The sequence below is a fragment of the Neopsephotus bourkii genome, unplaced genomic scaffold, assembly GCF_033783945.1.
Source record: "Neopsephotus bourkii isolate Nb327-2 ecotype Australia unplaced genomic scaffold, CSIRO-AGI_Nbou_v1 NB_384, whole genome shotgun sequence".
NCBI lineage: Eukaryota > Metazoa > Chordata > Aves > Psittaciformes > Psittacidae > Neopsephotus > Neopsephotus bourkii.
The window spans coordinates 886,789-902,030 of NW_026900889.1; the positions used below are offsets into that span (position 1 = coordinate 886,789).

At 52.6% G+C, this 15,242-nt stretch overlaps 2 protein-coding genes across 3 annotated transcripts in view; one reads left to right on the top strand and one right to left on the bottom strand.

Annotated features, from left to right (window-relative positions):
* PALB2 (partner and localizer of BRCA2) overlaps positions 1-180 on the top strand; it is a 168,884-nt gene extending 168,704 nt beyond the window's left edge. The window contains exon 13 of the mRNA XM_061349128.1: positions 169-180. The gene's annotated coding sequence lies outside the window, so the exon portion shown is untranslated. The remainder of the gene's footprint in view (positions 1-168) is intronic.
* A 5,851-nt stretch (positions 181-6,031) lies between these two features.
* PRKCB (protein kinase C beta) overlaps positions 6,032-15,242 on the bottom strand; it is a 103,475-nt gene continuing 94,264 nt past the window's right edge. Inside the window, exon 17 of one of the 2 annotated variants that reach the window (XM_061349145.1) lies at positions 6,032-8,210. In XM_061349145.1, coding sequence (XP_061205129.1) covers positions 8,058-8,210 — 153 coding nt within the window. In that variant the 3' untranslated portion in view covers positions 6,032-8,057. Of the gene's footprint in view, positions 8,211-11,484; positions 12,836-15,242 lie in introns of those variants that run through there. The other variant, XM_061349144.1, reaches the window with a different exon arrangement.

Consider the following 15,242-nt stretch of genomic DNA (forward strand, 5'->3'; position numbering starts at 1 on the left):
GGATGCTGGGACCGGCGCCGGGCAGAGACCCTACCCCGGCGTGCAGAGACCGGCATTGCCCAGGGGACTGGGACCCCCATCCTCGGGGCGTCGGTCGGAAACCGCCCCTGCTCCCCCCGCACGGGGCATCTGGGGTCCCAGAGCCCCCCACCGGCACTGGAGCTGCAGCCCCGGTACCGGTCACTGAGCCCCGGCTGACAGCAGCGCCACAGCCCCGTGCACCGCAGACAGGGGGAGGTCAGCCCGAGGGGCCTCCCCGCCCCAGCGTCTGCTCAGAGCAGGACCAGCCGGTGCACCGGGGAGGGCACATCACAGCCCGGCATCGTTTGCCACCGGTTAACCCCTCACCAGTCAAACCCACAACCACCAGTTAAACCCCTCACCCTCTCCCGCGCCTCTCTGCTGCCTCCTCCTCTATCTCAAACATTTCTGCAGCCGCTCGGCTGAGCTTATGACTCATGCGACCTTTCAAATAAGCCCTATAATATACTCACCTCTTAAATTAATAGTCTTTTAAGGGCTACGGGTGAGACAGGAAAGCTGTGATTTACCTGATAGCGTGCACTTGCACAGTGCTCATTTGTATGCACTCGCATGTAAATACCTAGTTATTTACTCCCAAAATACAAACAGGAAATTATGGAGGTTACAAAAAACTCGGGTACTGAGAAATTAAGCAGTGTGACAATTAAGTAGCCTCCTCAACCTTAAATCACTGCATGCACTCATCAGGCAGGGAGTGCTGACTGCATCCTCCCGCAGCACCCTGCCACACGCAGGAATGGGGGATTCGGGGGCTGTGGTCAGAAGCATCCACTCAGGCAGCATCACAGGGATTTTTCCTGTGTGTTTTTTTGAGGAGGGGTTATAGTTGTTCAGATCCTGAGCACCCGGTGGCTGACGTTGGCAGTGGCACAGCACAGTCACTGGTGACACCTTGTCTGGATACCGGTATGAGCTCCATGCATGGCTGCACCAGGATGCTGCTGCTGAGGGATCCAGTGGATCCAACCGCCCGGGGCAGGGCGCAGGGAGAGTCTGCAATGCCTCAACCGTGGCATTCCCATTCCTGCTCCCTCATCCCACAGCCCCCTCTGCTCCCACCGCTGTCACCCAGCCCCGGCAGCGCGTGGGGCAGAGCCTGACACCGGCCCCCGTCCTGCGCGGTGCCAGGCAGCAAAGATATCTCACACCTACAGCGAAGGGGCTGCAAACTGCATCCCGGGTGGGGGATTTTGCAGCCTTAATTGTGTTATTTTAACACAGCGTGTGTAGGTGTGTGCACAGTGCACATGTACCGTTTCCTAGGCTTTTAACAAGGCGAGCTCCAACAGAACCAAAGTCCACATCGGAGCATGTTGGCCCTTGTAGGGGATGGTGGTGGGGGCACCCCTCACGGAGGCCTGCACACCTCGCACTACTTGTTGCATGGAGTAGGCAGTGCCAGGAGCAGCCACCCGTGGGGGCACACAGGGGGCTCTATCAGATCTGCAGCCAACAGGAATTTGGGGTCATCACCATCCTGCTCTGCAGCTCAGGCTACAAAGGGCTGTGTGCTCCCTCCTGAACTCCAGCTCCTGCCCAGTCACCCCTTGCTGTTCATCACCTTATCCATCATCCTCATCCTCCTGCTCACAGACCCTCTGGAGTTGGGCAAGGTAGAAACAAACACCAAAACCCAGCCCATGCAGCAAAGATTGTGCAACTTGTGCGAGACTAAAAAGCTGTCCAAAACCATCCTGAACCAAGATGTGTGGGGCTTTGTCCTTCCGCATGCAGGGATGAAAGCTCTGCTGCATTTAAATTGGCAAAGTGACAGAAAGTAAGTAGTCAGAAATAATCCCTGTCTGGATTAGGTTTTTCCTTGAAGGAAGAGAGGCTCTGCTACAAGGCGAGTTTAGGTTATTAGCAATGCAGCGAGATGCTGAGCTCCAGCCTTGCCTAGTCTTCATTTCCCTGCTGCCGGGGGCTGCATGGGGATAAGGACTCCAGAGCCTTTGGCACACACGTTCATCCTTCCCCACTCCCACAAGGGATTATTTATATCTGCACATGCTCTGGGGGTGCTGGTTGCGATCTCCTGGCTCTAACAGGATCCAGCGGTGGGGCTGGTGTGTCCTTGGGTGCTGTGCTGCCACGTTCAGGAGGTTCTCTGTATGTGGCAGTGCCCAATGTGCCCAAACTGCAGTGAGCAGTGCCCAATGTGCCACCAGCCCAAATGCACATGGCACGAGCTCCAGTGGCTCCCTACCAGCCCTGCAGCTCCTGGAGGGACTCCCAACAGCTCAGTAGCAATAAGAATACTGGGAGAGAAGCAGAAATCCTTCCCTATGGATTTCTCTTTGCTCTGGGAAGATGTGAAGGGGGTGCAGGAGTGGCCATGGACGGGGCAGCATCACCCTTCCAAAGAACCAGGACCTTTGCCCATCCCAACAGCCCTGCTGAAAACATCCTCATCTCAATCCCAAGGTGCAGGATGGAAGCTGAGGAATCCTTTCTCCGAGGTCATGCAAAGAGCAGCCTCTACACAGAGCACATCTGCATGGGATGGGTGGGAAAGGACAGGATCATCAAAGGGTCTCTATGAGGCAGTGGTACCACAGAAGTAATAAGAGAACAAATAGCAGCAGATTAAAGACGTTCTATAGCGCGAGTCCGGCCGGGCTGTGCTGAGCCTCCACAAAGGGTTTGCTGCTGCTCCAGCCCACCACAATTTAATTGATTTGATTTAAATTCTTTGAAGCAGCAGCAGATACCGAATAATGAGGCAAACAGGATTGTAATGCAAATGAAAGAGATGAAAGATGGCTTCAGGGAGACGGCTCTTGAAGGTCAGAGCCTAACGCGAAGCTGCTTCTGGTCACTCATTCACACATTAATGAGGCTGTGTTCCTCCCGATGCCTTTGATGGATGGAGGGACGGCTCCGAGGCAATCGCTCCGCTGGTGCCTGTCTTTTCTTCTCATCCCCTCCCAGCCGTGGGGAGGGTTTTACCTGGCACACTGCGGGGACTTGGGTTGCTGCTGCCTGTGGTACAGGGGGGAAGCAAACTGCTCAACCGGGTTTTTCCAGCTTCTCCAATGGAGACTCCAAACTTCAGCATTAATTAACTTCCCTATCAGAAGCTGAGTCATTTGTCACAATGCTTTTGTCATTAGCTCCCATAATTAAGGAAAGTGCCACAAAACCAAATGTTTCATTTAGACAAGCCAGGAGAACCGATGCTCAGCAGCATTCCCAGCATGCTGGGCATGGGCATGTAGTGAGTCTGGGGAAGGGGATCAACCAGGCACCATGAAACCCTGTGCTGGGGCCATGGGAGACCTTCCCGATGGATCATGGACCCTGCAGTGCCAGCAGCAGGGGCTGTGCTCAGGTAGGAAGAAGGAAAGAGCAGGATGAGGGATACTGGGGATACACTGGCTAAGCTCTGCTGTTCACTCCCATCCCACATCAATTGGGATGGGTCCCAGTGACCACCAGCCTCACCAGGCAGGAGAGACAAGGACATCTTGCGTAAGGCTTAGCCGAGGTACCCAAAGGGAGAAGGAAAAAACCCTTCCTCACATGCTCACCAGCTTCCACATGGGCATGGCCTCACAAAGCAGGGCTCCTGGATGGGGAAGAGCAGGTATCACTGTGCAGCTCCCCTGCCCCAGGATGTGCCTGCACCCAGCACCCCCGTGAGGGACAGGTAGTGGTAACCAGTGCTTATAGAGCATAGGAAGAGCATCTGCAATGTGTTAATTAACTCAATTAGCAATAACAACTTCCACCTTTCCTTCTCCTCCCCACTGGTCTGTATGTATCCTTAAGTGTAGCCATGGGTCCCCAGACCCACATTCAGGCAGGTTCCACTCACCAACACCCTCCTGCTGCACCAATATGCACCTTTCTAACAGAAAAGCTGCAGCATCTCAGTGTCTGGGGGCTCAGTGGGGCCCCTCTGTGTGACCACAGAGATGCCAGAACCAGCACCTAAGGGCAGGGGACCCCCTGGCATACCCAGCCCTTTGGATACCCCACCCACCCAGCAATGGAATCCAGCAGGAAAAGGAAGCGAAGCCATCAGGGATTCTTTAAAATTAGATATTTTATTTTGTTCTTCAGACATGCAGCAAATAGAATAAAGAGTATATGCCCATCTAAAAGGAGGTCTTTAGGAGAATCTGTTGACGACACACAGCAGGTAGTCTAGGATGTAGAAAAGTCATCAAATACTTGCAGGTGAAATCAAGTTCACGAACACAAACTGTTCAACAATAAACATTTCCTTTTTTTTTTCTTTTTGTATGTTTTTTCCTTGTTTTAACTGCCACTTTGAACGTGATCAGAACTAAACAGCTCGGGTGACACTCCCGTGCACGGAGCAGGATGCTGGTTGCTTCTGCTGCTGTTGCAGGCTCGTGGCTCGCCCACTTGTGCAAAAGCAGAGAAGCTGCAGCACTTGTCAATGTGTTAATCCCCCCCCCTCCAGATGTGAGCCCTTCCTTCTGAGCAGCTGGATCCAGGCACTCGGAGCTGGAAACCTTGCTCTGCGCTTGCATTAGAGCTCCTGGGACTCAATCACCAGAGCAGACCTACTGCCAGAGCGCTCGCTCATCTTCCTGTCTTTGACACTGCCTCTGTGGGTTGGCCAAACCTGCCTTTATGAGGTGGATCAATACCTCCTGCAGTGACGGCTCTCTTACCAAGCGATGCTCAGATGTCTGGCCAGGGGAGACAGCGGCAGCAGGTCCCCCATCTCTGGCATTGCCCTGGGGCTGTCCCCTGGAGCACTCTGGGGAGCTGACACTTGGTGACAGCCCTGCACAGACTCACCCTGAACTGCAGCATGCTGGCTCCGCAGCCGTGCTCCACTGCCATGGGCACCCGGCAGCCTTCCCACTGCTCCCCAGCTCAGGCTGGGCTGTGCTTTACACCAAGAACACGGACAAACATCCACAGTCCTCTCCCTTTTCTTTGGCAAAACAGCCAAGTGAAAGAGCAGGGCATGCCCAGGGAGCACCTTAGGGTATCTGCACCCTAACACCCCCGCAGGCAGGAATGGAAACCTGCTCCTGCACCAAGAAATACCCGGTGTGTTTCCAAATGCCAGCATTGGGAAAAGAAGTTCTTAGCCAGTGTTAGCCAGGGGGTAAATTCAGGTGACTCCCTCTCTGCGCCTCCAGGAGCCTCAGCCCTCCTGTCCCATCCATGCCTTCTTCACCCAGCACTGGTCTCCTTTGCAAAGCCCCCTGCCTGGGTGCAGGATCTGTGCAGGTTCTGATGCCTGGAGAGCAGCAGCAAAGGGGCCAACGCAGCCCCTGTGTGTGTGTGTGATCCATCCTGCCCCCTTGGGAACCCCAGGAGGAACCTGAACCCCACTTACCTGCAGCGCTCAGGTGTGATCCAGCTCAGCAGAGAGCCAGGATGTGACACCCTTCATGGGTGGGTGACTGTGTCCTGCCTCCTCTGCCCTGCCCTGGGGACATGCAGGCCTCTCAGTCCCACTGCCACCGCTGGGCCCTGGTCCCAGTCTCACCACAGCCAGGATGCTCACTGGGGGACACCAGACTTGCAGAAAACCCCTCCCCAAGCATGCAACAGGGCTCAGGTGCATCCTGTGAGCCTCATCTGCCCCATGAGCCTCACTTCACTGCCTGCTCGCACTGTCCCCTTGCTCCCCAGCACTGTGCTGGTGCACACAGCTGTGGGTGCACCCACAGACATCATTTTACTGGGCTCTATCCATGCATTGGAGCACCTGGGACTCTCCTGAAGCCTCTCAGTATCTCTGATCCTCTGTGAGCATCTTCCTGAAGCACTGCTTTCCCCATCCAACAGCAACGATTGAATCATCAAATTACAGCAAACAGTGAGTCAACCACTGTCACTCTGCCCTTCCTTGGAAGAGCTGGTACACATCTCAACGTCTGTGCAGGGACAGGCATATCCCATACACAAAGAAGCAAAGTCATCTGGAAAAGGACCTCGGACTAAGAGTTTGGCAAGTCGCAGAATGGCCAACGTCAGAAACCCCCATAGCCTTTGCTAAGCTCTCCCTGGAGCACAGACCTTACCCCGGAGCTGCCCAGCAGCACAACCCCTGCTCCATGCACAAGTGCCACCCTGACATGAACACGGATAGTCCTAAACAGAACAGATGTAGCCCCCCCACTGCAGCCCCTGCGCGTACCCACGGCTCCCTTGGCACGGAGACCCTGCAGCATCCTCCTGGACCGACCCCGGGAGCGGCTCCGGAGCTGAAGGTACGGAAATGAACAACACTCATCACTGAGGGAATACTAATTCTGCAGCAACAGGTTTGATAGTTACAGCAACAGACATGCTCTGAACATCAACTGTGCTCTGCAGAGGATGGCGACACATCTTCTGAGCCTTGTGCTGGTGCTACGAGAGCCCTCACCAGAAACCAGCCCACGTGAGGCTGCATCTGGGGCAGAGCATCTCATAAACCCGCCTGTCAATCTGGCACAATTTGCAGTTTTAATGGGGTTTGGTTTGGTTCCTCCAGCCCAGGACAGCGCCTGAGGCCGTGGGCTCCCGGCTCACATCCCCAGCACCCACGGGGCGCTGTGTTTAGTAACAGGGCTCGGACCTGGCCGCTCCCTGCAAGGAGGGATGTTGGCCTGAGATTCTAGCAGCCTTTTTTACCTCATTGAATCATTAAAAGAAAATAATCACAGAAGTAGTTTGGTGCTTATAAAAGATCTACAAACCAGATTTTCCTTTATAGGATTCCTCGTGATTCATAGAATTCCACCCCCATCTTCCCCTATAGGCATGGAGTGATGTGTATTTACATTAGAACCAGTAGTGGTTCAAATATATATATACAGGGGTGGGGTGTTTGGGGAACCAACTGAACTGGTGTGTAATAAGAGGGGGGTAACAGCCAGCACTCAAAGGATGCTCCTTGCACTCAGGGCTTACCCTCTGATGGGCAGCTCCTGCTTGTCCCTACCCTTCCTGCCCCTGCTTGCACACACAGCACAGCTCTGCCTTACAAACAGCTGCTGGAATTGTCTCTTCTGATTCAGATTGGGTTTAAAATGATGCAGAAATTCCTGGATTTCTCAATAGCAACCCCAGGAATTTTGGCTGAAATCAGGTAACTCAAGAGGCTTGTTTGAGCCTTGAGAACAGCAGAGGGTGTAAAGTAGAAAAGTTACCGTTAGAAATAGCCCTCAGCGCAGCCCTTTTGAAGCAGGCTTGTTTTCAGTTGGTAAATTGTAAACCGAGGATACAAATGTGTTCTGTTTTGGTAGAATATTAATACCCTAATTACAGAGCTGTGAAATCTCGACAGCGCTTGTGAAAAAAACCAGGAGAAGGCTTTATGAGCGCGCTGACAGAGCGTATCAAAACTGCAAACTGCTCCAGATGTTAGAAAAAACCATCCCACCTTTCGCTTAGAAAAAGGGTTTGCTCTGGTTTACAAGAGCTGGCATGGAACTGGCTGGGAGCCGTAATGCCTGAGTGAAGGGAAGGCCGTATGGCGAGCGCAGGCTGGCGGGAGGCGAGGGAGGAAGACGGCTTCGGTATGTACAACGCGTTTAAAAATATATGTCTATAAGCAGACTTCTCCACACTGATCAAATGTATCCATGTCTTGAACAAAAGGCTCCTCTAAGACAAGCTCACAGTCATCGCAAGCTTCAGCACAACGGTTTAAGATATCAACCATGCTCAGCATTCAACAGAAACGATTTGTGAGTAGCTAGGGTCACTGGAATCTCAGCAGCCCGCTTCAAAGGTTACAAAGACTGTAGCAATTTGGTATATTTCTGTTTAAAAACTCTATTAGTCACCACCAACTATAGCTCCTAGAAGTATTACTGACTGGTAACTCGAACCCCAAACATCTCCAGCTAAGGAAACCAAGCTAGCAAGTGACACAGACATAGAAAGGCCTCCTAAACCAAGCGATCGGCGTGTTTCGCATGAGGGTGTGTATGTCTGCACTGCTAATCCCGGAAGACTATGTCGGTATGTACAAGGCGGGCTGGAGCTGGGGACTGCGAGGAGAGGGCAGGCGGGCGGCCGCGCCGCGACTACACGTTAATGACAAACTCGGGGTTGGTGTAGGAGAATCCAGCAAACTCGTTCTGGTCCAAGTTCATGATGAAGAGTTTGTCCGTGGGTGTGAGCTCCACCGGCTGCCGGGTGAACTCCTTGTCGAAGTTGGACGTGTCGCGTTTGTCCTTCTGTTGAGCGGAAAGCACAGAGTTAAACGCAGCAAAGGGGTGAGCGCGAGCGGGCAGGCAGAGTGATGGAGCACCCGAGGGAGCTGGGCTGTCGCCGGCTTCACCCGAGTACCCAGCATCTCCACGCCAGCTCCTCCAGCTGGTGCCGATGAGGGACACGCACCCAGCCTGGCAGGGCAGCCCCTGGACAGCAGGAGCAACCCCACACGGCAGGCAAGAAGAGAGGAACAGCAGCTGAACATGCTTCAAACACATAACCAGAAAGGAAAGGGAGGTGATGAGAACACGTCGCTCCTCGCCCGAGCATCCCTCTGCTCCTGAGTGCTGCGGGAGAGAGCAACAGAGCAGGTCCTCAGCATGCAAAACCATCACTGCAAACAGATCCACACTGCACAGGGGGAAGGAGCCTGGAGGAAGCAACATGCCTTGAAATGGAAGCAAACGTTCAATAAGGCTTCAGTGCTGGCACAAAATAATCAGCTGCGGGAGCTCCTTCTGCTTAAGCTGGATTGTTAAAAATTATGCTATGATATGGTATTAAGCAGCGCAGTGATTTATTGATCTGGGGATGTGATTTGCTCCAGGGTTCTCCGTAGAAAATCCACAGTAGCTTAAAACCTCAAAGAACGAACGTTCCACAGATGCAACCTTTCATCGCTGTGATTTCAGAACAACAACAACTCTGCAGCTACATCCAAGCTAATAAATAAATAATAAAACAAAGAGTTATCATCTCGATTAGTGCTGGTAACCTGCTACTGGCGCTGCAGAGCCCATCCTTTGGGAACACTTGTGCTGTTGTTATAAATGTGTGTGTATCTGAGACTGCCCAATTCAGGGATGTTCTGCCTGAGGGGGGGTTACGGTGCCTTGGCTGAATGGGGAACTGCAGCACTGAAGATGCAATATAAGGGCCCAGGATCCTTCATCATAAAGGGAGGCAGCGGGGAACGTGCTCTGCTTCATCCTGTTACCAAAGCAAGCACGGACAAAAAACCTTCCCCAACTGAGAAAAGGCTTTTTGGGTTTTCTCTGTTTCAGATTTGCCCTTGCAGGGCAGCCCATCACACTCACACCACCATTGGTGTGGCCCACACATGTGGGCCAAGGCAGGGACCACACGGGACCTGGCTGTACCCTGCTCCTGCTCCCTCCACCCCTGCCAACCCCCCGTCACAGCTCTGCCCTGACCAGGCACCCAGGGGGTGATGTGTCCTGTCCGGATGCCAGCGGTGGACCAGGACCTCCAAAGCTGCATGGAGACTCCAGTTGCTGCAGAAGGCATCCCATTGGAACAGCTTCAGCCTTGTGGGGGCAAGACAGAGAGCAAAGAGAGCCAAGGATGGCTGAGAGGAGGCAAGGTGGGGAGGAAAACAGGGCTGGAGCTCAAAGAGCAAAGAAAGAAAAGCCAGAAGAAGAGCCATGACACGGCTGTGCCATCAGGTCCCAGCCTGTTCCAGTCCTGGAGCTGGGTTTTTGCCTTCGCTTTCAGCAAGTGTCTCCTGGGAGGCATCAGAGTCCCTGCAGGGCTCCTCTCCCAACAGAGAGAAGGAAGAAGATGCAGATTTGAAGGCACAGAGCAGGACCGTGGAAGAGTGAATGGGGTGAAGGAGCTGAGTTCAGGTGCAGAGCTCTGCCAGGCAAAGGGGGAGGCAGCTGAAGTACAAGTGTAAGCCCACCTCAATGGAAGGCAGCACCCCTGAGGGTGAGAGGGGCTGGTGGGTTGTGGAGCCATGGGAGAGCAGAGGCACTGCCCTTCACTGCCAAGAGTCTGTTTTGAAGCTGTTCCCCATGGAATCTCTTGCATCCCCACTTGTGTAGATGGAAGGAGATGACTGTGGCATCAGGCTCCTATCCCGTTCCTGGAGGGATGCTGAGCTGACCAAGCAGTTCCTGAAGGCCACATCCACCTGAACCAACACTGACTCAGCCAGGAGCTCCTCCTGAGCAGGAATGCTGTGGGATGCTGCAAAGGGGAAGGAAACATCCACATTTGCCACTGCGGTCCCAGCTCTTCGCAGTGGCCTCTGCTGGTGGCACTGGGCAGGACGAGTGCCCAGCCTGGAGCCCCTGGGTGCCCAAAAGCTGCTGCTGCTTTGGCAAAGGCTGGGATGTGCTGGGGGGGCTCAGGGCTGCCCATATCCCCCTGCACTGCTGTGGGGCTCACAGAACAGCGCAGCACTGGGAGGGCCCAGCTGCAAGCCTCCAGAGTAGGGTTTGCTGGGTTCTTACCTTGAGTTTTGCCTGAAATTGGTGGCAATTTGGCCTCTGTCAAAGATGATGAATATCCTGGGAGCTGGTGGGGAGTGGCTGCATGGATCTGGTAAACAGAGAGGGGAAGGCAGGGGAAATTCAAGGATGAAAGTACCTCCAGCATGGGGCTAATTGACCCTGGGAGGTGACGAGGAGCAGGGGATGGATGGTGCGGCAGATGGTGTGCCCAGCTCCCCATGCCAAGGGCAGCGCACCTGCATCCTGCATCCCAGGGGATCGGAATCCTCCCTGATCACCACTGCTGCATCCAAGCCTCTTCCCCATGCCAGAGCTCCAGGGCTGTATGGGGGAAGGAAGCTGAGGAGCAGCTCTTGCTGTGCTGGTGCTGCTGCTCGGTGCCTTTCAGAACGATCCCACAGAGCTCAGAGCCGCAGCCGTTCAGCAGAAGCAGATTTCCAAAGCCAGGAGGGGAATCCAGACGTGCTCCGAATGGGAGGTGAATGGGAACCTTCAACTCCTCGTTAGCTCAAACTGCCAATTGCTTTTAACAGCAGATCCTAATCCTGTTAAGAGCAATTGCTCACGGCCTTGCAATTGCTCTTAACAGCTGGAAGAGCACAGCGGGCGTCACCGACATGCACTGCAGCGAGTGATGCACATCCCACAGTGGTCTCTGATCAAGGCATTTAGAAAGATCTTCAAGGGGCAGAGCTCTGCAGCACAGCATGGGAGGGGGTGCTCACGCCCCAAAGCATCCTTCATCCAAGGGATGGCAGAGAGAAGCTCCTTTCCCTGCCCATGATGGAGCAGGATGAGCTGGTGCAGAGGACAAGCAGGCATTTAGTGCCTGCTCGGAAGATGCTTCCAGTGCATCACACCTCGGTTTGGGGATGCTGCAGAGGATGAAGGGGCTGTGGCTCTGTGTTGTGATGTGGACTGCTGCCTGCACTGCTCTGGATCGTGCATCCCCAAGCATCCATGGCACAGCCCCAGCTGTCAGGGTTCCTGGCATCCCTGAGCTCAGCACTGTAGAAACTCGTTATTGCCAAACACATGCAGGTTTCTGTGATGTTATTTCTCACTTTTTATTTTATAATCAGTATTGGGGGGGGGGGGAGTAAAATTGGCACATTACAACTTGAAGCAGATCGACACAGTGAAAGCCCACGAACATCTGCAGAGGAGTATAAAGGGAAGCTGCATAATTGTTATTGTTTTGGGAGAAATTCACCCTTCCTGGAATGTTTTCCTCAATGCCAGAAACAAAACCTGGGTCTAGATTGAAAAAAACAGATCTGAATACCTAGAGGCATTTTTGAAAAGAGCATTAGTTGGACCCAAATCCTTTACAAGCTTCAGATCAGAACCCACAATGCTGTTCACAGTTAAATAGCATCCCATTTGTGCTAATACCTTTTTTGACACCTTTAAAGCGCAGGTAACAAACTCAATCCTTTGCTTTGGCATTTGGAAAAAGGGAAAGGTTTTGTTCTGAGGACCAAAGTTGTGTGGGATTTACCAGGGTGACCATGGATTCAAAGCATCGCAACAGCTCTTTCAAACATCCCGGTTACCACTGGAGGTCTTGCTCTGGATCTAAACCATGCTACTTAGAAGCTGCCCAACCAGGAGAAATCTTTGCAAGCAGCAGATCTGGCTTCCCTAATCCTTCATCCCGCGCTGCAAAGACCCGTCACAGAGAACCACTTGCCCAAGGCTGTGTGTGTATAGGGCGATGGTGGCACCAGCTGCTGCAGACAGCAGGACAGAGCTACCAAAGAAGCCAGATTTGGCTTCAGCTCTCCAGAGGAGCTGCTTAGAGCCAGGGGCTCAGTGGCAGCGCCTGCGCTGCACATTCACACTGTGAAGGGGTCATTAAAAACACTCACTGGCCACTAAGTCAGCTAAATAATGAGGTTTTGTGATTATATTAGAAAAAGGGAAGAGCAGGAATCAAGACAGACACTGAAGAGATTTCTCCTTGTTGTCACAGCTTACCCCTCTCCGTTCCACCTCCATCCAGGGAACCGTTTCCATCTTCTCCAAATGATATGCCATAAAAGCACAACTGCAGCGTGCATCACTCACCCTGCAATCACCCCCCAAATCACCCTTCAGGCTTTGAAATATGGTCACGCCAGTAGTAGCACTAAAGGAAGAAAACCCATGAGTTCAAGTTCTGCAATGGAAAATGTCACATCAGCAGCTGGGGCTGGAGGAGAGGGATGCGGGAACGAGATCTACGCCGCTACTTAGCTCTTAGCTTCGGGCTTAAAAAACTCAGAGTTAAGAAAGGTAAATCCTTCGAATTCTGACTGGTCAATGTTCCTGATGACTTCCTGGTCGGGAGGTGTGAGGACGGGTGGATGGCGAGTGAAAAACCGGTCGAAGTTCTCCGCATTGCGTCCGCACTATGAGAAGGGAAGAAAAGAACGAACGGTGGGTGGAGAAAGCAGCGCATGGGATGGGGCTGCAGCACCCCCCAGCCTCGCCGCTCGCGCCTCCCTGCAGCACTGCTGGGAAGGAAAAGGCACAAACCACTTGAATACACGTATGGAGAACGTTAAAAGTTGCATCTATCCACAGTATTCCATGTTCTGCCTTGTGAGGTCTGCGTAGTGTTTGGATGCTTAAGAACTTGCCCTGGACAGAAAACCACAGACCACTTACTTTGGGAGCTTTCACATGGATAAATAAATACTTTAAGGCTGGAAATTGCCTTTGGGTTTACAGAAGCCACATCCAAGCCCAAAGCCAAGGACTGAAGGCTGTGACCGTGCACTTGTGCTACTCTGCACACGTGCCCTGAGCTGCCCCGTGATGCCACAACACCACTGGCTCTTGGAATGCAGCAGGTTGCATTGCAGTGGCCAGGGCCCAATGCTGCAGGAATGTCAGACACAAGGTCTGGCCCACGCAGGAGTGATAAGGGAGAGCAAGAAGGAAAAAAAGCTTCATTTTCCCTTTAGAGCTTCCGAAATGAAACTCCCCATTGAAGGGCAGGAGATATTCTGCATGGAGTTCTACATTGATCTAAAGCCACGTTGTGAAAACTCTGCCTCATTTTAGTACTCTATTAATGTACAGGCATCACTCCATCCTGAATGGAGAAAGGGGGAGGGTGGGAATTTGTCTTACATAAATCCCCAACGTGTCCTGTCTAATATTTATAGCCAGCACAGAATGACTTTTCTTTCCGAGCTGCAGAAATAAAACTGTCAGCTAGAAGATAGCCTTTCTATTTTATCAGTTTCCAGCTTGATTTCAAGCAGAGATAAAAGGCATAATATAATTTTTTCCATTGATCCCGAGATGCAGTCAAGGATCACAAGAAGCCAAGGAGGGATGCTCTCCAGCTGCGATGGAGCCCTTGCTCCAGCGCCAAGGAGAAGCAGTGGGCTGAAGATACCCTCCATTTCCCAGGTTTTTGGCCCAAATCAGGGGTACAGCCAGAATCCCACAAGCCTCACAGGCATCTCTGGCCTTCCTGGGTGGGAAACCTGGCTCCTTGCTACCCGAGGGAGGATCAGGGCTTGTGAGATGCATCATGTTTAGGGGAATTTGGGTGCAGCATGAACCTGGAGCCTCACCAAGAGCCCCTTTGTGTTGCTCAGGGGGAGTGATGGTGCATTTGTTGGCAAGTGTCTGGTTAATGATCCCGCATCCGTGCTCAGGATGCTCTAGCACACTGATCCTTGCTCCAGGCAACAGCATTCACTGCAAGGGCTTTTTGATGTAGGACCCTGTCTTTCATCTCTCCTATGAACAAAGCCATGTTTCTTCCCAATACACTGGAAATACTGGCTGAATAATCAGAGGGGAACCTCAGAGACTCAAAGTCTTTATGGGACCCTGAGGCTACCGGGGTAAATCCTGATTACTAGAGGAGATGTTTAACCTGAACACATCCGACCGCCTCCCCACAGCATCCTCCTGCCCACTGCTGGCCTCCTCAATCCTTAAATCTCATCTAATTAGGGAATTACTTAGGCAAACACTCAAACTCGCCTCGTAGAGACCAAAAAGAAGGCTACCGAAAGGCTCACGCAGGAGAAGCAGCGTTTTGACACATCCAGGTCTACAAATGGCATTCCAATATTAATTAATGCAAAGCAGTTAGAGCAAAGTTAATTTATGCAATTAAAAATTATTAGATTAAAAGCCATTTTTTTTAAGCCCCTGTCCTGTTGTGACTAATCCTGCGCTCTGCCATGTGATTTCAATGCTTCAGAATGAGGAGACTTTGCAAATCACCAGGCTTTATAGAAAGTAAAGGAGTAATTAGATACCAAAACCAATAATTATCTCGGTGAGAGACAGGGAAAGCAGGCAAGTGTAAACACGCTCCCGGGGGAACCGCAGCCCCACGAAAGGGATTGTTATGCACAAGCTAAGGCACAGAGCAGCCAAGCACAGCCCCATGTCAAACCTGTCGTGTTCCTGCACGCCCAAGACAGCCCAGCCCCTGATCTGTCTCGTTACCGTCTCTGTGATAAAGGTTAATCAAGCACAAAGCAGGAAGCAACACACGAGCTCTTGGGAGTTCATTTTCAGCTCCGTTCGTAACACCCCAGCCAGGCACAGGGCTGAAGGGGCTGTTTTCCTGTTGCTCAGCACAGGGCTGGAGCAGGGGGAGGCTTCTGTGAGCCCATGTTTGTGTCTCATTGCATACTGTGGAATGACAAGGGCAGGTTGGACACGGGCTTGGAGCAAGCTGCTCCAGTGGAAGGGGTCCCTGCCCGCGGCAGGGGTTGGAGCTGGAGGAGCTTTAAGGACCCTTCATCCCAAACCAGGCTGGGATTCCATGACAACACCCTT